Here is a 23,391-nt window from a genome sequence, read left to right as displayed (position 1 = left end):
CTTTGTCTTCAATGTTAAAACTTGAAAAAGGAGAAAAAGGACCTTGACATGTCCCTCGTTAAAGCAGCTGGCCTGATACCTTTTTTTCCTAATAGAAGTGAACAAAACACTTTTAAAAGAAATCAACTTTAATAATTTTTATCGATTTCAAAGCATTTGCGACACACTGTCTGTGACCGACATGAAGAAATCAGTTCGACTTCTAATGAAATTACAAACAAACAAATATGAGACGGCTTTGACATTTTATCAAAAAAAAAAAAAAAAAAAAAAAAAAATTTACCTTGTCCTTATTAAGATTTACTGGATATAATTTTGAGCTTATGATGTGACTGAAAATAATCATAAAGAGGCTGAAGGATCATGTGAGTGTCTGCAAAGGCCACTTGATGGGCAGAATGTCATTGCGCAAGGCCTGAAGGATTTGCCACGTTGAACCACCCACGCTTGTTATTTCGACATGAACACGTGACATGCGGCAGCCTTTGTGTTTGTGTGTTTGTTCATCGCTCTGTCTTTTCTCACTTGATATATAAGGTTAGTATGTAAAGATAAAGTGTCGCCTTTTCTGCTCTCACATCACACTAAAAGGGAGACATGCGATCCGTTGTCAACACCAAAAAGCCGCCCTTACTTACACTTATGTGAAAATGTTTTATTACCACAAATAGCAGAGTGTTAACATGTTGACCATGTGATCCTTAAGGATGTTTTAACAGTAGAAATAATGGAGAACATGGCCAAGTTTGAAAGTAAATGCATAAAGGTGATTTTAAAATTCGATCAAACGAGTCCAATGGATGTTCTTCATCGGACAGCGCTCCAGACCGAAAACTTCCGATGTGATTTAAAGTCCCAAAGTACTGGCAAAGAGGACTCGAACGAACTTTTCATGTGAAACAAAAAAGCAACCGAACCTTTCATTAGTTTTAGAAGAATATATTTTGGTCTAATACTCACTGCCATTACTAAATATTGGGACAGATGGAAAATGATTCGATGGTGTGATTCTGCCGCAGTAGGTATACACAAAATATTGAAAGCGATCCCTGCTCACTCACTCTCTTGTGCAAACATCATCAAAGGACTTGTCTGAAAGACTTGTTTGCCAAGTGCTCTGGTCCCAGCCTCGTTATGACAAAGTCATCTTCACGAACAGCTTTCTACTCTCACATCCTCAAGTCAATAAACTATTCAATACCATTTTTTTCTCCTGTCGAGTAGGGTTTTCTCAAGTAGGACAAATGCTGTTTCGAGACCAAACTGCCAATCCACATGTGTGATGCAAATAATTTCAGGGTGTTTAATTCTACAGAATAGTGAAGGAGCGTGCATACAAATATTGGTGTTATGTCTACTCGGTGTTGCGATAAGAAAGAAAAGATTTTAGTTCCATTAAGAAGGCGGTGAGGTCAAGAAACACGAGGTTGCAGATGGAAAATGTCTCGTGAGGACAGAGACACTGGAGCTCCGTGGTCTCTCATTGCCGTGAACATTATCTTCACGTTAGTTTTTATCTAGATTTATAAGTGTCAATGTTTGCATTTGAGATTGTAAACATCATTGTCAGTAGAAAAAGGCGAGAGATTTGTCTTTGAGTCACTTCTGTTCTTAAAAGAAACAAAGAAGATGAAGAGATACAAGAGGTGAGAGCTGACTGTAGGTGGAAGCTTCTTACATTGAGTAACCGAGTGTCATTGCACAACCTACCTCACCCACGATTCCTGATGCGTGTGAGTGTCCTGATATTTAGATGAGTCTGATGCAATCACATGAGATAAACATCAACATGGCATGATCATGAGATCCTTGGCTTCACGTTACAAGGTAAACATCCTGTCATAAAACAAAAATAAACACAGTTTAAATCTGTCTATAGTTTTAATTAAACAGCTTAAGTACACGAAAAAAAAAGGACCAGATGAAGTCTGTATCAATTAATTATCACCAAAGTGCATGGACAGAGGTGGACGTCTGCACTGGGTGGCCAGCAAGACTTGATATTGAGTACATGCACACGATAAGGCTGTTGATACAATGTTTCTATTAATGCGGACAGCAGCTTGTTAATTAGAAATTAGCTAAAAATAGATGTTAACAGTGACAGGAAACTCTTCTCTAATCCTGATTAAAAAAAAAAGAAACAGTCTTACAGGAAACCTGCAAATGCTCACTCCAATCCTGAGAAAGATTAAGAGCTGTTAGGCCTAGACTTTGAGTTGTGGTCATGTGACCGGAAGTGAGGAATGGATGGACGGTGGAGGTAAAGACTAAGGAAAAAAATGATATGATCACAGATGGACAAAAGACTAAACACATGTCGCCGTCTTGGATAACATGTCTTCATCATCGCACGAACCTTCCAGAAGGAGAAGGAAGGACAGGTAGCAATGACTGCCATGTGATCGCACATTAAGTCTCGCCACCTGCGGTAAGAAAAACAGCTGCTTGCTGTTGTGGTGTATAACGGATTTCTGGTTGCTGAATAAAATCTGTGTCTGGAGAAATTTTATGTCCAGTAAGCTTGTGGGCGTCGATTTATGTAAGCGCTAAACAGGATTCTGTTAAACATCCGGTAAACATCCGATTTCTCTGAAAAACGAGGGTTTGGTACAAGAGAGGATTGTCCGGTCTGTGTTAAATTGTGGTTTGTTTCTGCTGTTCTCAAGGCTACACGATGTAAGTGTTCATCATCATCACGGAATGAACATCATGTCAAATTCAAATACCCTATATTTGACAACCTAGAGCTACAGCCGGGATTCAAACCTCCCACTGGGAGGTACACGACTTTCTTAAATCCTTCCCCATGGATAAAACAAACCCCTAGTTCTTGATTATTCTCTACAAGGCTGCCAAGCCAAATCTCGTGCGTTTATTTAGAAACCTTGTTACGTGGGAGAAGAAAATGAATTTATCTGAAGAAAAAAAAAAATCCTAGGAAAAAAAAATCACGTGACCAGGATCCCCAGAAGCACGCATTTTGCTACTTTGTTGAGTGAGATGCGGGGTCTTTTTTGTTGACAGTTCAGGAAATCCTCGCTGCTTCTGGAAGGCATGTCCCCGAGACGGAGCAGCACGCAAAGGGTTTCGACGATGGAGAGAGGAAGCCCAACAGGTGGGTTTTTGCTGTTGTCACATGGGAGTGACGAGAGACGGGCCCACACGAGCAAAGCAGTTCCATTCCACACGAGGACCGAATTTTTGTGCCAGAGACCCCAGAGGTGCACATGGAGATGTCGAATGAAGAAGCCGAGTCCCTTTTTCTCGAAAGGAGGATTTAGTGATGTTTGTCTCAGCAGTTCTAGGGAATGGTGAGGTAGGGTCTGGCAAAGTTGGAATCATGAAAAGTTGGAGAGAGAGAGTCTGCTGGCGCGGGAATGAGTGTTCATCAATGTCTTGCATGGCTTTTCTTTTTCTTTCGGTTTTTTTCGCATCCAATCTTGTTCAGTACATCACGAAGCCTGTTAGCTTGCGATTGTAGTATAGAGAGGATTACTCATTCGTTTTGTGGAGAAGGAAGATGCCTGTGCAGACTTTGATGGTCTGGAGGATAAGAGGAGCTATTTTGAGCGTGTCTAGTTGAAGATAATCAAGAAACTAACAGTATGAGGAATGATCGAAAATACAAACGAGAGAAAGAAATCCACAAACAAACAAACAAACAAACAAACAATAAAGTAGTCATCACAAAGGAAGCAAGTGGTTTGGTCTAACAGTCTGCAACATGTAGTGATTACAAGAAGATACGGAAGCACTAGTTGTTACAAATAAGTATTGAGGGTTAGGTATCAACCGCGGGCTCTCAATTTACAATATTTGAAATTAATCGAATAATCATAATTAGACGAACAAATATTCCTCGTTTCTCCAACTAACTCTCTGGATCCTGGACTTTTTAACAAACAGACAACAGAGAATTTCTGTTCACGGTCTTTTCTCAGATCCTGTGGTCACCTGTGCAGGTTGCCATCAAAGCTGCTGCTTGTCTCCACTTCTGTTCATACTGTATACTGACACTTATTGAAGAACTACAGATAGGAGCTTTCTTGTAAAATCTGCTAATGAGACTTCTTGCTGTCACTTTTGAATGATGTTGAACATGATCGTAGTGGCGCTCTTCCTTTGTTCACTGGTGTGAAGAACACTTTTGTGTCTTGAAAGTCTCAAAGACTAAAGAAATGATTTTCGACTTTCGGACGAACAGGCATGAAACAGTCATCAGTGTTATCCATGATGATGCCACCTAGGCAGTCTACTGTTAGAAATATCTAGGTACTATCTTTCACGACAAGCTTAAATGGCGAAGTAACACTGACATGATCCTCCGTAAGAGTCAACAACGTGTGTACCTCCTACAGAACTCCGATCTTTCTCTGTCAGCTGTCATCCTCACTCGGTTCTATCAGTCCTTCATTGAATATCTCATCACTTTTACTTTTATCTCTTGGTTCCACAACCTCTCCATGGGGAACAGGAACAGTCTTGTCTCCCTTGTTAATATATGTTCCAAGATCACTGGAACCCGCAGAGGGACTTGGCCGCCTTTTGTCATCAGCAAATCCTCAGGAAGGCATCATACATCCTCTCTATTTCTGATTATGTTGTCTGTAGGTACGAGATGTCTGTCTACAGAACCAATTCTCACCACAATTCATTCATTCATTCCACGTGCCATTCCCTTGATAAACTCTACAAGTCATCTTGTAGTAGCCTGAGGTCATCAACTGTATCTGCGGTTGCTGGGAATTAGTCTGTGTGGGAGAGAGACACTATGTCAGGATGTACACTCATATTATCTTTTATATCCTGTATATGTATATATTATTGCTAGTATGAGCACTGTTTTGAATTTACACTGAGGATCAATAAAGGTGTATTGTATTCCTATCACAATACTGTATGTACTAGTAAGGACTCAAAGTTTGCAATAACATCTCCAGGTTTCGTTGTCACGGGCTGAAAATCTCCGCAAAACTGACCCCCTTGTGTACATAGATTAACTGAGTGGTAGACTAGGTGGCGAGATTTCTGACACAAAATAATTACAAAATCGACGGGACACTGCACAGACCACCAGGGGAGGTCGAAGGGGAGAAAAAGTCAGCAACGACAGACTTGCCGAGCTTTTTGGGCGAGTTCGATGGCACGATGCCACTGTAATCCTCTGACCTGTCATTCCGAGTACTAGACGCAGTAAAGAAGAATTTGGTGTTATTTTTTCACATTACAGAGGAGTTTTTGCCCCTTCAACCCCTTACATCAGTCCTCTTATTATCTCTTCCTCATTTCTGAGAAGCAGACCAGTCGAACCTTTGTCAGCTGGATCTTCATCTTTCCTTTCACCAGACGATACAAAGTCGACCCGCCATTCACCGATCTTTTGAAAAAAAAGTTATTCAAGTCTTCCTGAACAATACATTAGCAAAGAGACTCGTTTTTATGTAGCTCTTGTATTTTTATCTCTGTCTGAAATATATTTTATGGGTTTAAGGTTTCGTTCGAGGTGCTAAGAACTTTGTGTTTTGTACAAACATGTTCTAGTCATGGTGGCGTCGGTACAAATGATGTTTGACAGAGACTGACACTCAGAAGGCAAGAATGAAAATTATGATCATGGTGCTTGTTAATACACGATTATTGTACCAGAGCAAGGAATCGCAATATTAATAAAGAAAGAAATAAGAACACAGGATAGTCAGGGACATGGCAACAGAGAGCGTTTAGCCCTGGTGGTGTGTGAAACACAAATTTACCCCGGGTGGTGTATATAATCCGGAGGTACACAAAACAAATAGGACCAGGAGTTGTGTGTTAGATGTCAAACAATTTAGTTGAAAGGTCACAGCAAGGCCCACGTGACTGTTGACTAAAGGTGAAAAAAGTCACGACACTCGCGTGCTATGGCAATATCACGTGATATGAGCTAATATGATGCTGCACGATACGGCAGGTGACTTAACTCAGGTGTTGCAACAAAGTACCGTAGGTAACCACCCTGAGTTAGACAGAGCTGAGATGATGAAGAAGTAACTGCGCTAACGATGCCGGAACTGCACAGCAAGGCGCGGACCGAAGGTAGGATGGATGGCAAGCAACATGGAGTACAGCGGCAGAGATTGTGGAAGGGGGGGGGAGAGAAGAGGCGGAGCAATACGTCACGTGACCACGAAAAAATGCGGTTGGGATGATATGCAGCACGTGCATGCGTGTTACAGAGGGTGGAAGTGCGACTCCACGCTACGAAGCGGTTATCAGCAGTCGTCTGCTGCCGCACACGGGACGACTCGCGTCAGGCTCGCACCTCATGACGTCATCACGCGTTACCCTCAGCCTGACCAAGTCACCACCACCACCAGTGGCACCAACCACATCGTCGTCTCACCGTGCTGGCGACGGAAGGACTCGCCTGACCAGGAACAATTCAAATGATGAACAATGTCAGAACAATGGACTGTTGGTGCTTGTGTGAACATCGTGCAAGACTCGGCTGAACACGCAGACGACAGGTGTTACAGGTAAGCCTCACATTGTGACCAGTCTTCGACACATCTTACAGCCACTCACACTGTCTAGAAACTTACAGAAGCAGCGGTAAGTTGTGTTTCCTTGGAAGGTTTTAACAGTGTCTATGATTGATTTTCATGTTAAAAAAGGAAGAGAATATTAAAGTGTGGACAAAAGCCTATTCTTTAAAAAAAAAAGCCGTTGTTTGGCGGCGGGGATGAGGATGCGAGTGGAGAGACAGAGAGACTGGGTTAGAACCTGGCCGTTAGTATGTTTTCTAGCTGACAATACACTCGATGGTGAAGACCAAAGGTCGCTGCTGTCACAGACAAACATGGGCGAGATGGCCGACAGTTAAGGTCCGCTAATGCACATTAATCCCTGCCTTACCCTGAGAGCAAGTTCCACAGGACAACGGGGTTCGTGACGAGCATGCGGCTTTATCTGGCACGGAAAACGACTGGTGGAAAACTGACAGTTTGAATTTATTGCAGGAGTGCCTTCTCCGGCTCAATTAGCTTTTCATCCAGAAACACAGCAGTTTCATTGAGAAGTCAGGTTTGTCTTGGACATTGAAGGTCGGTAGCTTTTACTACAGCAACGACTTGTTTACTTTGATACAGCCATGAGGTTACTGTGGAACATTCCAGGTATGCTTTTGTGAAAATTGCTGGTCTGCTGTCTGTCTGTACTCTATTTTCCATGTGTTCGTGGGGGTGACATTGTCACGTGACTCTTTTTCTCTTCCTACAGACACGTGGAGGTTTTTCTGTTGTATTCCTAGCTGTAAAGCTAGACCAAGGATGCTTGACCAAACCTTGCGAGTTCAAATTATTACAGGCAACATGTTGAGTACACGTCCGGACTGTTGTTTTTTAACTTTAGTCCTACTATTATATTCCTAAAACCTATTTATTCTGCATATTTGTATCTTTAATTCCAGTAACAATTTTGTTTTCAAAATGCACAATTTTTCTGCACTAAGCTAAAAATATCCCCCGGTTTTAAATCCTTTGGAAAGCAGATTTGTTAGCGATCGTCTTGAGTTTAAAATACAAGACTTTTTGCCAATGTTTGACAAGTGTTTAGAAGATGCTATTGTTCTGCCTTGCCTGTGCCATTATTGTAGCATATTTTTCCTTTTTCTCTGCCGTTTTCTTTGCTTCCTCAACGACAAAAAAAAATCCATAAAAATATTCATTTAAAGCCATTAAACCTCTGAATGGAAAGGCAAATCCTCGCATTTTTATTTTTATGATTTTTATTTATTTTTTTGTTTGCTTTTCTTCACTGTGGATCAGACAGTGTCTCCAAATCACCATTGCCAGGATAATTTAAAGACCTCATTTCGGTTCCTTGTCACGAAAAATAGAAGGAAAAATACTCAGTTCATTCTTTATCTGTTCTAATATTTTTTTTAGCGAAAGGCTGTTTTGATCCTTTGATAAAACATTATGAGACAGGCGGTGCGAGGAAAAAGTCAATGGAACTAGGGGAAAAATGTGACTACAGGAAATTAATAATCTTTCTTTTGTATCACTTCATTATTTAAAAAATAAAACTCGAAATGAGATCAAGAGCATTCTGTTCTGTTAGTAATTAATATTTAGGATGGGTATTGTCTTAAAAAAAAACAGCAGGAAGGAAAGGGGAACAAAATAGAATTTCCAGATGTTGACAAAGGAAGCGATCCGCCAAAGTGCAATGAGGAAGCGAAGAAGGAGGTGTGAGAGTAGGACACAAGATAATTACTACCGGCAGGGAAGCTGGTGTCTTTGTCCCGACAGCTTAGGGAAATGAAGACAGTGTAGATGACTGAGCCCTCTGACCACTCTCTGACCACTGTTTTTCTTGAGCCAGAGGCTTTGCAAGACTTGTCTGTGTTGAGGCATCTTTTTGTTTATACTTGTCCTCGGAGAGAAGAAAGAAAAAAGAAGGATAAAATGAAGCATAAAAAGAAGATAAAATTACACATTTGAAAAGTCGTATCTTGCAACCATAAAGTCAAATATTAGCGGAAGACTCAGAAGAGGACAGTCGTGCAAAGAAGGACATGAAAATTAAAGGAGGTCCATGTCTCAGACATGTTATTTGGGAACCGGAAGAGTAGGCGGGCAGAGAACTCTGTGTTTAACGGAATCGATGTACTTTGAGGTCCATGCTGCCGTAAAATGTCCGTAAGGAACTAAAGGAAAGTTAATGACAGTATCGGATGGTTAATGCAGGGTATCGGGTCCAGGCAACGGTCCAATGGTAGACACCCGCGGTTATGCCGGGTATAAAGCGGCGACGTATGGGCAGGGCGGGTGTAGCGCACGGATAGAGCTTGGAATGGGTCGGAGGGTATTATTATTATTGGGAAACAGGAGTGGGGGGTGGAATATCACAGACAGGATTGAAGGATGAAAAGGTTTCTGACATTTTGTGACACACAAGTAGACCTATCGTATGTACAGACATGTTCTCGCTTGCCCATCAGTCTCTTGCTTACCCTTATCTCTAACAAGCGCTCCCCTAACTTTTGAGTTTGGCTGATAAAACACGAATCTTAACTATTTTGATTACAATTTGATGTTAATTATGCTAAATTGTCCATTTACAATCTAGAAAGTGATCGTAAATGTTCTCATTAGTGTCCAAATTGTAAAGATATGTTAAGATTGTGACATTCCCGCAATGGATAGATGTAACAGCGACTTTTTAGCGATGTTCTATCACCAGTTAAATATTTGAGAGTTTACTGAAATGAAACTTTATAAATTAGTAAACACTGTTCTGAACACGATTGCAAATAATATTATAAAAGTTTCCACTCTGTGAATCATGTTCCGTGGCCAAGTTGCTGATCTTTGTCATACGTAGACGACAAGGGCCGTTCATTGACATTTGATATAATTAGGAAGTTGACAGTTTTATTGGTTCAGTGTGCATGGGAAGTGTGAGTGCATCAAACTAGACACTGACGATACAGCCAATGAACATCTCACTTCCTCCCATCAGCGTACAGACGACCGGACCAACCCTTGCCATCTCGACCTCTGGTCCTCCTCCAGTCTAGAGGGGGCGAGACGGCCCTTGATGCCTCACTCAAGGACTTCTTCATTCAGACATGAAGCATTCTCGTAGACGATCTGGGAGACAGGTTTAAGGGTATAATGTCTGCAAAGAGCAGCCGAGCACCGCCAAGTCAGACCTGAAGATGACAACCAGACTTGGCTGCCAGAAAGGTTCCTACTTGATGCGTTGCAGGAAAAAACACTTTTGGCTAAAATCGTGACTGCTGAAAGTGGTTGATTGTAAACACCTGCTGGAACTTGAAAACAGATTAATCATCTTCCTTGTTTGCAGACTTCCATATTTCGGTTCTCGGTTATCTGTTTTGTCATCTGATGTCTACTGTCAACAGCTGATGCATGTCAGCGTTTCACCATGACAAATGTGTTGCAATTTCTAAGTTGCTCAGGAAAAATTAAATATTCTTCCCCTTATATTTACAATGAGTTTGTTACATCCTTCTTTATCTGTCTGCATCCTAAATGCTTCTGAACAATCGCATAAAATAATGTACGACTGCGTTTGTGGGATGTAACAGAGATGATGAGACACAGACGCGCGCGCACACACACACATGAATTCACGAAAAGGAGAGAACGAACGAGGAGGAACATTGAGAAAGTTTGACAGGGATATTTTGTTTAAAAACCATAAAAATTTATATTTAAAATGTAAAATAATGATTTACTATTTTGATTGATTCTTTTTTTTATTGCAGATTTTCTCCGACAAGGCCAGGAACTTCTGATTGTAAACAAAAAAAATCTAGTTTAACTTTTTACCGAAATATAAACCTGATTTTTACCTTCTGCCCTTTTGCAACCCTGCTTTCCTGTATACTACCGAGAGAACTGTTTTGCTCCAGTGCTTAGCCACTAAGACAAACTATTTTGGGGACTCTGAGCCTCGTTGGGTATCCTCTGACAGACAAAGCCTTCTTCCAAGACGAAGATTACGAGGCTTCACACATCAGACCTGCATGTCCTTACAGACATTTGACATAAAAAAAACAGTAAATCCTTTCAAGAACTGCACAGACTGTAAGGAAGAGGACATTCATCTGCCATCCCCTGTCAACTTCGCTTTTAACTTCAGGACAGTCTGTCTTTTGATGTTTCAAGATTCCCGCTAGCAGCATTTGACATCAAGCACTTTGAAAGCTCTCAAATATTTTGTCATTTTTTTGTCTTTTACAAAGAATGCTATTGCTTGGGTGTGAATTCGGGAAATGAAAAAAATAGCAGTAGCCATTGCTAGAAAGATTGACACCTGACCTATTCAAAAAGCAGTATCTGTGTTGGAACTGTTTCTCACACCGATGAAGACAGCCATGTGACAAAGAGTTGAGGGAAGGACAAGAAGTCAACTGTCACTCAGGACATGGAGCTGCCATGCCGGGATCGTCTCGGCGTTTTCAACGCCACATTTTTCCGCCTTTGGTCGTGCTCCATGTGCTACACATACCTATTTCAGGATTCGAACCCTGCTTTTTTCTCTCGTCTGCCGCACGGTCACCAGCTGCTTTCCACGCAGTCTACGTCTCCGGGGTTTGTCGTCTCCCCGGACATCGACAATGTCGTTGCCGTCGGCACCATCTGCCTCACGCTGGAGGACGAGGATTGCGAGAGGTGGAAACGGTGCTGCCGAGCTGCCGAGCTCTGTTGCCAGGAGCAGAGGATGACGTCACTTCCGGTGCCGAGTTCGGCAGGACCGGCCGGCGGTGAGCAGGTCCACGTCAAAGCCGGCGATGGAGCTGTTCCTGGACCATCTCCAGACTCTGAAGGCGTGTATGTTGTGCATGGAGGAGACACGACTCTCAGCTCATCCTTGGCTAGCAGGTATAGACCTGATGGAAAAGGTGGTTTCCATGTCTACTGTCCTCACACGTGGGATGGGTTCGGCTGTTTCCAGGATACGCTGGCAGGACACACAGCTTCTATCAGCTGCCCAACGTATATTGACCACAGTGATCCATCCGGTAGGTCCTTTTGTTAAATATTCTCATTTAGATAGAAGCACTCTTGTTCCACACACACACAACAAACACACACTCACACGCACGCTTACACACACGGTAAAATTCTGAAAGTAGTTTACTGCAACCATGTAATGTCTGATATTGGGAATCTCTGGTAGTGGAAGGGCAATTATTGTTCTAGAAAAGTTGATTCGTATGTACAGGGGTTTGGTTGGAAGGTCTCGCAGGGGTCAGTCGGGGTTCATCGGGAATTGTCACAGGTTTGGTTCTTAGTGATGTTTACCATTTTTATACAGCTTTGACTGTTTTCATAAAACATAAATTCCCTTCCTCACATCCTTGGAGCTGTTGTCTCGTCAGGTCATCGGCGATTCAAATACCGGCCCCCGAAGTATTTCTCTAACCGCCTCATTGCCCAAGAGACGCACTTTGTCCGCCGATCGACAACAATTGCACAATAATGTGGTTAGGGTGGGCATCCACAGCTTAGTGTCTGCGAGTTCAGGGCCCTCAGCACATCATTATTTTGCAGAATAAAAGAAAGGGAGAGAGAGGCTCAACACATTTGTCAACACTTTGTTTGATACCAAGCATCCTGTCGCTTGTCCTCTTCTGTTATGATCTCATTCAGTTTCTCTCTGAGTTGTTCATTTTCTTCGGTTAACACATCAGTGGGTCTCTGACTTTCATATACCGAATCAATATCATGTCAGAGCCCGGGGATGTTTTGCATCAAGGACTGGAGGAGGTTTGTACTTCTTGCGAAATGTGATGAGCTCCAGTATTACAATATTGGTTGTCTGAGGTAGAAACAAAAGTGGACTGAGACTGCTTCATGAGAGAAAGAGATGGAGAAATATTAGTGAGACTGAATGTTATGCTTTGAATAATGGATTGCTAATTTGTCTTTCGTGGCTTTGGGGATACCCGTGTGGCATTTAACCACGTGACAAGAAGGTCAGGGTGTGAGAATGAGGTGTAACCGAGGCTGGGAGCCCCCCAGCACACAACATGTGAGAACAACTCAAACTACTGGCCCTGGTATCACAAAGTTCACACAGATGCTCGCCTCACACGGCACCAGTGTATCAGCTGGGTCAAAGGGCATGCTGGGTCACCTGCCGTGCTGGCGATGACTCAATATGATGAAGTCATCAGCAAACATAAGGAATTCACACATTTTTGTAGACCCTGGGTCTGTGAGGAAGACTTGCTTGTGAATGTGAATATTCTTGTTTGAACTTCAGCTACTGCACATGTTAGAAGACAATGCTGTTCTTTATCCCCTGATGCATGGAATTGCAGATTAACTGTAATTGTGGAATTTCTTTTTGTACAGAAATACGGTTTAAAATGTATCTTCACAAACTCTTTAATTTTCTAGCCAGGGTATTCTTACAAAGAACAAAATAACATTTAACAACTGCGGCTTTGAATGCTCAAAGACGATGCTTGAAGAACAAGCTAATTAAAAATTGTCCAATCAATCCAATCACTTTGCGGTGTAATTGAAACCGATTATTCTAACTAATAATCAGCTTGTCATAATGCACAACATTTTCTCCACACTGTTTCCCAGAAACTCCTCATGCCTAATTTCATTACCATTGGCATCTGCATACATCTATGGGCCAGTCTTCCCTCATCCGGGTGTAATCAGCATCCATGTATCTTGTCTGTCAATGTCCTGTCTAACCACAAGGCGGTGTAGTTCTCTTTGACAGACCACAGGCCTGTTCTTGGTCCTGGTCAGTGGCGGTTAGTCTTCATGAAGGACTTGAATATTGTCTCAGATGTTTCATTGGTATTCATGACTCAGTGTAGACAGACGACTTTCTAATACAACTGACAACAGACACCACTTTTTACCTAATCAGCTGTCTCTAATACTACTACTTCTAGAACAAGATATAAATATAGAATAAGATGTGGATGTAGATAGTCACCACAGTGTATATTAAGTCGGAAGGCAAAAAGTTTAGGAATTAAGAATACAGCTACTCGAAGAAAACAGTTGTCTGCAGTGAAGAGTCGAGGACACAAAGGCACTGTCATGTTTGTCTCCTTTTTTTGCCCGAGGAAGCAAAACCCAATTTCCGATCCAGAGAGGTTAAAAAGAAAATCTCTGCCACCCGCATGTTGCTGGAGTAGGCTAGTGATACCAAGAAGTAATAGCTTCCAGTTGAGTAAGTCCTGAAAGAAATTAAAGTTGAAATGTGAGATAATGTGATAGTTTGCCATCACTGGAAGCTTGCAGTTGGATCGAACATATTTAATGAATAAATGAGAAAGGGACAGAGTAGGAAGAAGGGAGAAAGAGGAAGAGAGAGAGAGGGAGAGAAAAGAGAGATGAAGTTAAATAGGAGGCTTAGCAGATCTTAGTTTATCAGTTTATCTGCAAAACACGGACAAGTGATTGGTTTGAATAAGAGCGTGCTTTGAGGATTGTGGACGAAGACTATGGACCCCCTGCAAACACGGTTTGATGCCTGGAGAGGAATGTCAACAGAGGGTTGCCTCAACTGCACATTAATGCTTTTGCTTGGCCAAAAACCCGGGCATCAAACGTGGTTTTCACTTCATCATTCGTCTTGTCACTTTAGCTAATATTTTGAGAGGAAGGGGAGAGGCACACAGGTAATATCACAATGTCCTCGTGCACACATACATTCACACTGGCAACCAAATACACACAAACACATTTCTTCCCCATCTCTCATTGTCTTTGCTGCAGCGCCTGCTACTGATACAGACTGCTTTCCAATGTCTGTGTCTAGAAGTTTCTTTCTTCATTGACCAACAGACAGACACCATAGTTAGACATCCTGATTCCGCGGATTTTTTTTGTTTTTTTTGTTGTTGTTTGCTGGAATCTTTTTTACTGCAACTGTAAGTGCTGTGTCTGCTATATGATTATTTTGCCTGTTGCATTATCTTTGCTTGAAATTCTTGATGTACGTACCATCGTTCGAATGGTGTAGATGACCATCTGACCTAGTGTCCTGCCTCCTGGTCCATCCACTTTCTTCACCGCCATCGTGTTGATGCAGCTTTGCTGACAGTCACTGATGAGTTCGCTAAAGTAAAGGACGGATGTGTTCCTCATCATCGACTTTATCACCGTTTAAAATAATGTCTAGACCGTTCGTTATCACTAATACTTCCTGAGTCCCACAGCTGATGACCACGTACCCTAGGTTCTTTATTATTTTTACTACTGCTACATTATGAGTGTACGCGTTTTGAGGGTAGGGAGAGACAGAGGGAAAGATAATGAGTATTGCCTAAATGTTTCAAGAGGAAGTGATAAAAGCGAGTCTGTTGGTCCCTGGAAGTGGATTTTATTGTCATGAGAGAAGCCACTAAACGAAATATGTGGATGTATTGCAACTCCTTTTGTCTGTGTCCGAGGGCGACTTTTAGTCTCCATTACCAGATGGGAGTTTTCACAGGGCAGCCTGTTTGTCTCACGGTACCTCATAAAAATATTTGCATCCTGATAAGTTAGTGTTAGAGGAAGAAGTCCAGCTGGTGGAGAGTTAGAAAGTGAACGATTGAGTGAGAGTGAGAGAGAGATTGCAGACATCTGAATGAAGACAAAAGTTTATGATGCTCTTCAAACTGACATTTATCTGTACGCATTTGAGAAAATTGAAAGGTGTGTAAAAAAGGAAATTATTTTTTCTATCTGTACTTAATGCGAAAATACCAATAAAAGAAGACATCTTGCAAGTGCTATCTCACAGATATAAACACAACATTTTTACTATGGTGTAATTAAAAGTTTCTTGGGAAGTTTACGACTGGGTCATCATCTTACTTTCAGACAACAAGCTGTTTACATTCAACGGCTTATCAGGATTTCTTAGCTCTCTGAAAAGTAATATCCAAGACAATTCTTACTAAATAATAAAGGTGGAAAAATATTTAATAAAAACTTCAAAATAAAGTAAAATTTCATAAAGACATATTTATTATTCAAGGAGGTGGTATTTTTCCTAGCAATGTGTGGCTAAAGAGGAAGACTCCGAATGAAATCTTTTTGCCCTTTTGTGATAAGCATGACAGAAAAGAGCTTGGTGAAGTAGTGAGAGAGCACAAGATTTTAAATTCTTTGTTAAGGTTAATGGGAAGTCAGTGAGAAAAAGTTTAAAGAAATATCTGAGACTGAAGAAAAAAAAAAATTAGAAGAAAGGAAGGTAAGCAACACCAGTGAGGCAACAGGTTTATACGGGATGACAGCAAAGCATGAAGAATTGTTTTTGGTAGAAGGACAAATTGAAAAGTTGGAAATCCATTTGCAAGCAAACATTCTAGTGAAACATTTAGGTTAAAAAATAACATACGGGGTCTTGTGACACTCTAGCATTACTCAGAGGTGTGTCTCCATTACAAAGAGATGGTAAAGTTACAGAGAAAAAAGTCTGTTAAATACATGATCAGAATGTTAAAGAGGTCCACATAGAAAAAAAGTGGGAAAAAATCATTGCCATCTTGACAAGACAGGATCAAAAGATTTGGCAAAGACTTTGAGAACTGACTCGTTTGATTTTCGGGCAGTTACTTCTGGAAAAATCAATGGGGAAGACCTCAGTTGAATATCTCCAGAGTAGAGTGATGTCCACTTTGATGTAGACTGGCAACAGAGGGCAAGACTGATGATCATCGATATCGCTGATGGAGAAAGGACATGCTCTCGTTCTGAATTCAGGGCTTATGTATTTGTTTATCTCTCTGGTTTTTTTTTCCTTTGTTACTTTCCTTATGACATCAGTCTCCTTATGACGTCACACGCACACGAAGTGTCTGAGGTCATTGCGAAGATTTGACGTCATTTTATCGTATGACGCACTCTGTGTGTAAGGCTTGTAAGGCTCTGTCTGTCGGAAACTGATGAAAAGACAATTTTGAATCTTTTCCATCTTTTCGTGGCAATCGGGTGCAGCACATTCTCGAGGCATGGTTGTCACTATGGAAACCACACGTCATAGGGTCACGTGACGGAGAACGAGACTTCGTGGAAGCAAAAAAAAAAGAGTCCCGTGTAATTTCTCTTATTAAACACAACATTCTACTAAAAACCTTCAACGTTTTCCACATGAACACACATATAAATAGACGACATTCAAATTTATCCTACTCTTTACGCGATTCTAAACAGTTTTATTTTGCCTTTACAATCCCTTTAACTAGTTAAATTCTTGGATGGTAAATTATGTACTCTTGACAGAAAATTATAGATAATAATATTTCTTTCAAAAGAAAGACAAGTCTTAAAACTTCATAGCTTGAAAACAGATTATTTTTCATTTTTGAAAGTAGCGTTCAAATCATATTTTTTCCTTCTAAAACATTTTCTTTAGTCATTTTAAACTGAAGTTTAAAGCAACAGTTATTGTATGTTCCTCATTAAAAATCTACATTACAAAAAAAAAAAAAAAAAAAAAAAAACAAAGAGAAAGTGTGAAAAGAAAGTGTGTTTCCACAGAAGTAGTTACCTCGCTTCATTATTTAAGCAAAAGAAGAAAGGTTTGTGGTTTTCACAGACCTGTTGGCACTTTGCTACAGATGTTACAAATTGAGCATCGCGATGAAAAAGTTGAACAAAGATAAATCAGATGCTTGCATGCCTAAATGTGTGGCACCAGAAGCAATGATAAGTTATTTCTGTTATTTGTTCTGTTATTTGTTTTTGCTTTCTGTTGTTAATTTACTGTGCGGACAGACACAAATTGTCTACCTTCAGTAAGGATCAACGGTCCAAGAACAAACACAAGCATTGCGAGTAGAATGGTAAAATAACAGGAAGTCTGGACTAAATGATTATTTTCCCAGTAAAGATGTATACACAGTCACTGTGAAGACTCCTTTGTGGCATTCCACAAGGTTGGGAGGATCACAAGATCACAAAATTTACGAGAAGTTATTTTAAGGCCGTTAGAGGCGTGCACGTGAGGACGACAGCGCATTCATCACCTGCAACTGCGGGACTTTATTTTTCTGTGGGGAGGATATTGGGGAAAAAGTCGTTTCCTTTCCTTTTGTGTTTCAGGAGTTTCTAGCTGTCGATGTTGTGGAGAAGGTCAGAGAGGAAGAGGTAGAAAGAAAGTGTGTGTGTGCGCATGTCGGTCAGTCTTGTGTTTTTATGAATGTCTCTCGTGCATTCAGTTGGTGGCTGTTTACAGGTGCATGAATGTATATGTATGCATGTTCGCGTGTGTGTACACTCAGTGTTTGTCATACTCGGTTTTCAAGGTGTTGAGATTTTGTATCTGATGTCAACAGCTCTCTATTTTCCTTTCTCGATTTTCTAAGACAAAACTTGTAAAAATATAAACATTAATTATGCGCGCGTATACACACGATACGATAGTCAAGAAACTATAAACAAACTCTCGTTAAGCTAATTTATTCTTGACTAGCTCTGAGTAATTAGCCTGGAGTCAGCTTTTTTGCCCCGATTTATATCTTATATCTTTATATCTGAAAGAAAATTTGGACTGCTTTGAATAATTTGCTTGAGAGTCCTCTCCCAAACAAACCCATCACCTGGCGGTAAATCAAGTTTAATTGGCACTTGAGGATCATCTGGAGGAAGGTCTCTGGCTCGCGGATGTTTTTGAAGTGGATTCTTATCAAATGCTGCAACAGTTTTTAAGGCATTTTGGCCAAATTTACTCATTATCATTAAATATAGGAAGACTGGTTGGGAAGGGCTCTGCGTCTTCAGTAGCAACAGCTTTCCTACTTTTTACAGGTTATATATTCAGGAACAAGAAATATCTTTTAAATATATTTTTCTGTTGTTTTTATACAATTTCTCCATGGTCAAAACAACTTCATTTTATGGCCACGATTTTAAACTTTTTCCTTCCAATTTTTAGTCTTTCCACGAACAATGCACATCTCTGTTTTATCTCGGAAAGAAACACGTGGCAGAAATGGTCTTCTGCATCTCACCTTACCAGAATTTATTACCCAGGGTGTGCGGTATTTTTAACAAGAGGTTTCTCCCCAGCATCTTTCCCCCTAATCCCCGCCAGGATACATTTCTACAATAAATGCAGCTGTGGAGCTTGCTGGCAGCATAACGATCACATGCACTGTCTGATGAACTTGTAGAGGTCAGAGGTAAGGGGCAGGTCACGGCAGCGATTGCTGTCAATTTGAAGACGAAGCTGTTATGAGTGATAAAAGATGTTTGGTGTTAGGGGTGAGATCACAGCAGCAGACAAAAGTCATACAAAAGACAGAAGGAGTTTTGGGGAAAGGGTGTCAGGGCGAGTATAGCAACACCTCACTCTTACACCGGGTGGGAGGTCTGGACAGTTTCTACACAATTCTGGATGACAAGATTCTGTTTTGTAGGTTTTTCTTTTCCCAGACAAATGTATTTAGCTTAACTATTTTTAGTTTAAAAATGTATGTTAATTAAAAACCTCAATTAAAATGTCTGACTGCAGTAAGATGAAAGTAAGCATTATCATCCAATCTAAATCGTTACCACACACCTCTATCCTCCAAAAAAAAAAAAAAAAAGTATCGCAAAGCATCATGGTCACATGGGACGAGTCTTGACTTTCACCTCTGCTTTCTTTTGCCGACGAAAAGCTTTTAGTAAATCTGCACATAGCCGCACAGGCCCAGCTCTTCCCCCCCCGGGGGGGATGTTAATTGTGTTCGCCTTCTTGTCAAGCCACTCAAGCTGGCGCTCGGCCCGCGACTCCACCAGACCCCGCGCTTCGCGGAGCGAGCCAGTTGATGAAGCCGATAATTTCTGAGAGAGAATTACTCGGCGCCGAGGCCCTCGGCAAGATAAACGACAGTCGTTGCGCAGGATTTGTCGTCGCAGCACACGGAAGTGCTGACGGCGGGGAACGTGGAGGTCACACCTGACCTCTGGCACTGTTCTATGTCGTCAGCAGCTTTCCTCTTTCTCACGCTCACCGGCGACTGCCTCTACTCTCCACGCCGACGGCACTGACGACAACAACAGCTGACCGTTGGACTGTCTTGATGTCCTTGTTCTGCCGAGTGCTTTCCGCGTTTACTCGATAAACTAATATCAAATAATATTTGACTAAATGTCAGCCACTACAGTAAACTGCTGAAAATTGTTATTTTTTTTTTTGGAAAACGAGGGGAAAGATGCAGCTCTACATCAAAGGTACAGCGGCTGGCGCCAAGACGATGAGGAAAGGGGATTGTGAGTTCAAATCTCGCCTCCGGCACATATAATATGCTTGGGTTTTCTTTGATTGTGAACATTGTTTCCTTTGCGGAGTGGGCGTGAAATGTGAAATTAATCACTCCAAAACTGTTTTACAAAATAGTTGCTTTGGTTTATTATTCTTTCTATCAATTTTAATCCAGTTAGAACCTTTTCTTTGAAAATCGTCCTTCTCTTGGAGTTTTAGAGTTAGCATTCAAATTTATTGAGGCATAAAAGGCCAACCAAGTGCGGGCTAAAATGGGTTTTTCTGAACCCGGGTAGAACTTGTTGGTTAACCCTGAGTATTAAAGCCACGTGGACATTACCGACAGCAGCAGCAGCAACAGAAAAAATAACAATAGCAGCAACAACAACAGCAGCAGCAACGACAACAACAGCAGCAACAACAACAACTCTTTCGTCTCCATATACATATACACACTTTTACTTTTCTTTAAATGGATTTTCTGTCGACATATTTAGTGTCCTCAGTAGAATATAATTAACAAAGATAAAGAAACAAAGAAATAATTTAGCATTACCATTTCACTCTCTCTCTCTCTCTCTTGATTTCTTTTGAGTGAGTGTGTGATAGAAATATTGCAAACAAAACAATAATAGTCTTGTTATTATTAATATAATATCTTTCCCTCACACTTCTCGTCGTCAGAAATATAACTTTGTGTTTTCTTGGTTTCGTTAAAAATAATCATTAAAAGAATATTATAGTCTTAATGTACATAGTATCCCATTCAAAATACAATTATTTTTGGACTTACTGTTCTGTAAAACGATGTTTAATAAAATGGAAAATAAAAGTTACCGTAAATATGATTTAAGGGTTCAATGGAAGGTCTTCAGTGGTAGGAAAGGAGGGACAGGAAAAAAGTTAAACGAAGTTTCGTACATGCTTAGATTAGAACCTTCTAAATTCGTCTCCTTGTGAACAGAAATAAACTCTGCGATCAGCATTTGTGTGATATTTATTTGATCGTGTCAAGCCAAATGAAGCACTGGTGAAACTCGTGTGGAGATTCTCTGGGGGGTCTGGTGGCTGCATGCGAAATGAAAATCAAATAATGGAGACCACAGGGGCACAAAGCTGTGTCCGAGTTGTTTGCGCGTTGACAACAAAGTTTCACGAAGGTTCCACAGGGGACTGGAGATAGATTGCTGGTTAGAAAAACAAGCAAAGTGGTGAGGTGGAGGATTGTTTACATGGCAGTCACGTGTCACTTTGTTGCTGAACGTCTTACTGAGGATTTTGTACGCGAATGTTCCAACCTGGTGTCAGGGTTAGTGTGGTTTTTCTCCTCAAACAACAAATAAATGTTATGTTGTTACCTTGTTAACATGTTAGTCTTAAATCTTTTTCTTTCCTTTTCTCTTTCTCTACGTTTTACATTACCCTGAGGATTGTGGAATTCAGTCACGGGTATACCGAGACAAAGGGTGGAGGACATGCCAGGGTTTGGCCACAATCGACTTTGAGTCAGTTGAATTTGTTTGTCCCACCTCTAGCAGAAATAGTTGCTAGGATCTGAAAGTGTGGGTAAAGGCTTATTAGTTTGAGAAGAGTTGAGAACTCTTCTGGGCCTGAAGACAGTCGTGCAAGCGCTTGCTTACGAATGACTGTAGTTAATACTTGGTCGGGCGGACCACTTCATCACCGCCTCGCAGGCCACCAGCGGGGGTGATACTCGTGCAGACAGGCGGTGGAGGCAAGTGACTGATGAGATGGCCAGTGGCTGGACTGAGCTTGTCTGTAGTCTGTATCTTAAGGAGACTGAAGGATGTACAACACGAGCATGCCGCCTTGAGGATGCTAAGGTTTGATGGGTAGCAAGGCGTGTAAAGAGATAGAGAGAAAGATAAAGGAGTAAAGATGGGGATGAGAGAACTCCTGTATGGAAACACTGATGAACTGTTCTAGTTAAAGTTAAAGTAGGAATTTGAATTGTTTCTCAGTCTCAGAACATTATCTGCAATATCAGAGTTGTTGTAGGATTAGGTTTCCCTCAAGAGCTGTAAGATACCGAGGAGTGTGTGTGTGACATGGCCATGAGAGTCTTGCCGTGAGATAGCCCTAGCTGCTGGCCCGGCATAAAACACGAACAAACAAACAAACAAACAAACAAACAAACAAACAAACAAACAAACAAACAAACAAACAAACAAACAAACAAACAAACAAACAAACAAACAAACAAACAAACAAACAAAACAAAAAAACAAAACAAACAAAACAAGTCATGAGAGTCGCCATCAGGTATAAATATTTGTTTTCAATGTTTGTGATTCGCACTTGTGTAGGGGAGTATTAAGTAGCAAGGGTCATGGTCTCTGGCCTCCTTCACACGATATCCAATCAACCTGGAGGTGTCAGCTCTCCATGTGGCGGGTAGAGTTTCTTTCATCATGGTATCACATGACCACACACCAAGTTTAGCTGACGCCCACGCTGACGATCGTATGACGGAGTTATCCTTGGGAAGGAAGGTGAGAATCTGAGGAAGGTGAGAGTGGAAGAGTAAGGTAAAGGAGCTGTTTTTTTAATGAACCTCTGATACTTACAGATTCCTCCCAAGTTCACGTCCGATGTACAATTAATTATCTATCGGCTATATACTTTCATATTGACATCTCTTCTGATAGTAACACAAGAGTTTATCTTTTACCAATGTTTCAACCTATGTTTTATTTCTCTACTTTGACGTTGCAGTCCCTCTGTCGAAGCATATTTTCTTCTTTTTCTCATAATTATTTACTTTTCGATAAACATAATTGGAGAATGGTTTCTTTGCCTAGCTAAATACTTTCTGCCAATCCCTGTCTTTAACCGACGATCTGCGTCGTTGTTTGTCTAATAATATCTGTCGCGACATTTGCAATGTTCCTGGACTGACCTCCGTGTCTGCACTACTTTCCTTCTTTTTGTTTTGAACCATTTTATTTCTACTTCCACATCTGCGCCTTCTCGCCATTACTTAGACTTTAGATTAGTGTATCAGCAGTATCGATTTCAGACTCTCATTTCTTTTTCTACAATTTCTTCAGAAAGTTTCATGTTGAACTGTCAGGGCCAGCTTGCTATTGGCGGTCATTGTGAATGGACAGGAAGCTGAGCTTACAACGACCATCAGCGGGATGCTCTAACTAGAGTTGTGTAGACAGAGTGATATTTGTGAATGCCGCCACCTTTGTTTACAAGTTAAAATGATGCTGTTATATACGAATTAATAAATACTCGTGTAAAGTATCGGTTTCTAAGCAAAACCCACTATCAGTCAATCAATCTGACAGGTAATGTTAGAGCTGCGTACCTGACAGCCGTTCAAGATGTAAAAAAGTGTTCCTATTCTTCACGAAGATCAATGAAAGATTGTGGTCCACTCTTGCCGTGTGTTCTGTGGTGAGTGCAACAAGGTGCTCAAACTAGATGGTGGAGTGCAGGTAGGTGGTGCATACTCCCACCATGTCACGAACCAATAGCGTGTCTAAGAACCAGGTGATCTAGAACTGTCGGTTTGACTGATTAGACACGACCTCTAGAAAAATAACAATGCAGTTGTTTCCAGACCACCGGCGACATTTCTTACGACCTCCTCTCTATTTAAGATGGAAAAAAAAGTTCTCGTCA

At 41.1% G+C, this 23,391-nt stretch overlaps 1 protein-coding gene across 3 annotated transcripts in view; it reads left to right on the top strand.

Annotated features, from left to right (window-relative positions):
• Positions 1 to 23,391, top strand: part of LOC112564933 (calcitonin gene-related peptide type 1 receptor-like) — a 40,489-nt gene that overhangs the window by 4,818 nt on the left and 12,280 nt on the right. Inside the window, exons 1-2 of one of the 3 annotated variants that reach the window (XM_025240089.1) lie at positions 2,171 to 3,118; positions 10,280 to 11,539. In XM_025240089.1, the coding sequence (XP_025095874.1) occupies positions 10,942 to 11,539 (598 nt within the window). In that variant the 5' untranslated portion in view covers positions 2,171 to 3,118; positions 10,280 to 10,941. Of the gene's footprint in view, positions 1 to 2,170; positions 3,119 to 6,156; positions 6,519 to 10,279; positions 11,540 to 23,391 lie in introns of those variants that run through there. The other 2 variants (XM_025240087.1, XM_025240088.1) reach the window with 2 other exon arrangements.

This window comes from Pomacea canaliculata, linkage group LG5 (assembly GCF_003073045.1).
Source record: "Pomacea canaliculata isolate SZHN2017 linkage group LG5, ASM307304v1, whole genome shotgun sequence".
NCBI lineage: Eukaryota > Metazoa > Mollusca > Gastropoda > Architaenioglossa > Ampullariidae > Pomacea > Pomacea canaliculata.
This window is presented reverse-complemented; position numbering and strand designations above follow the sequence as displayed.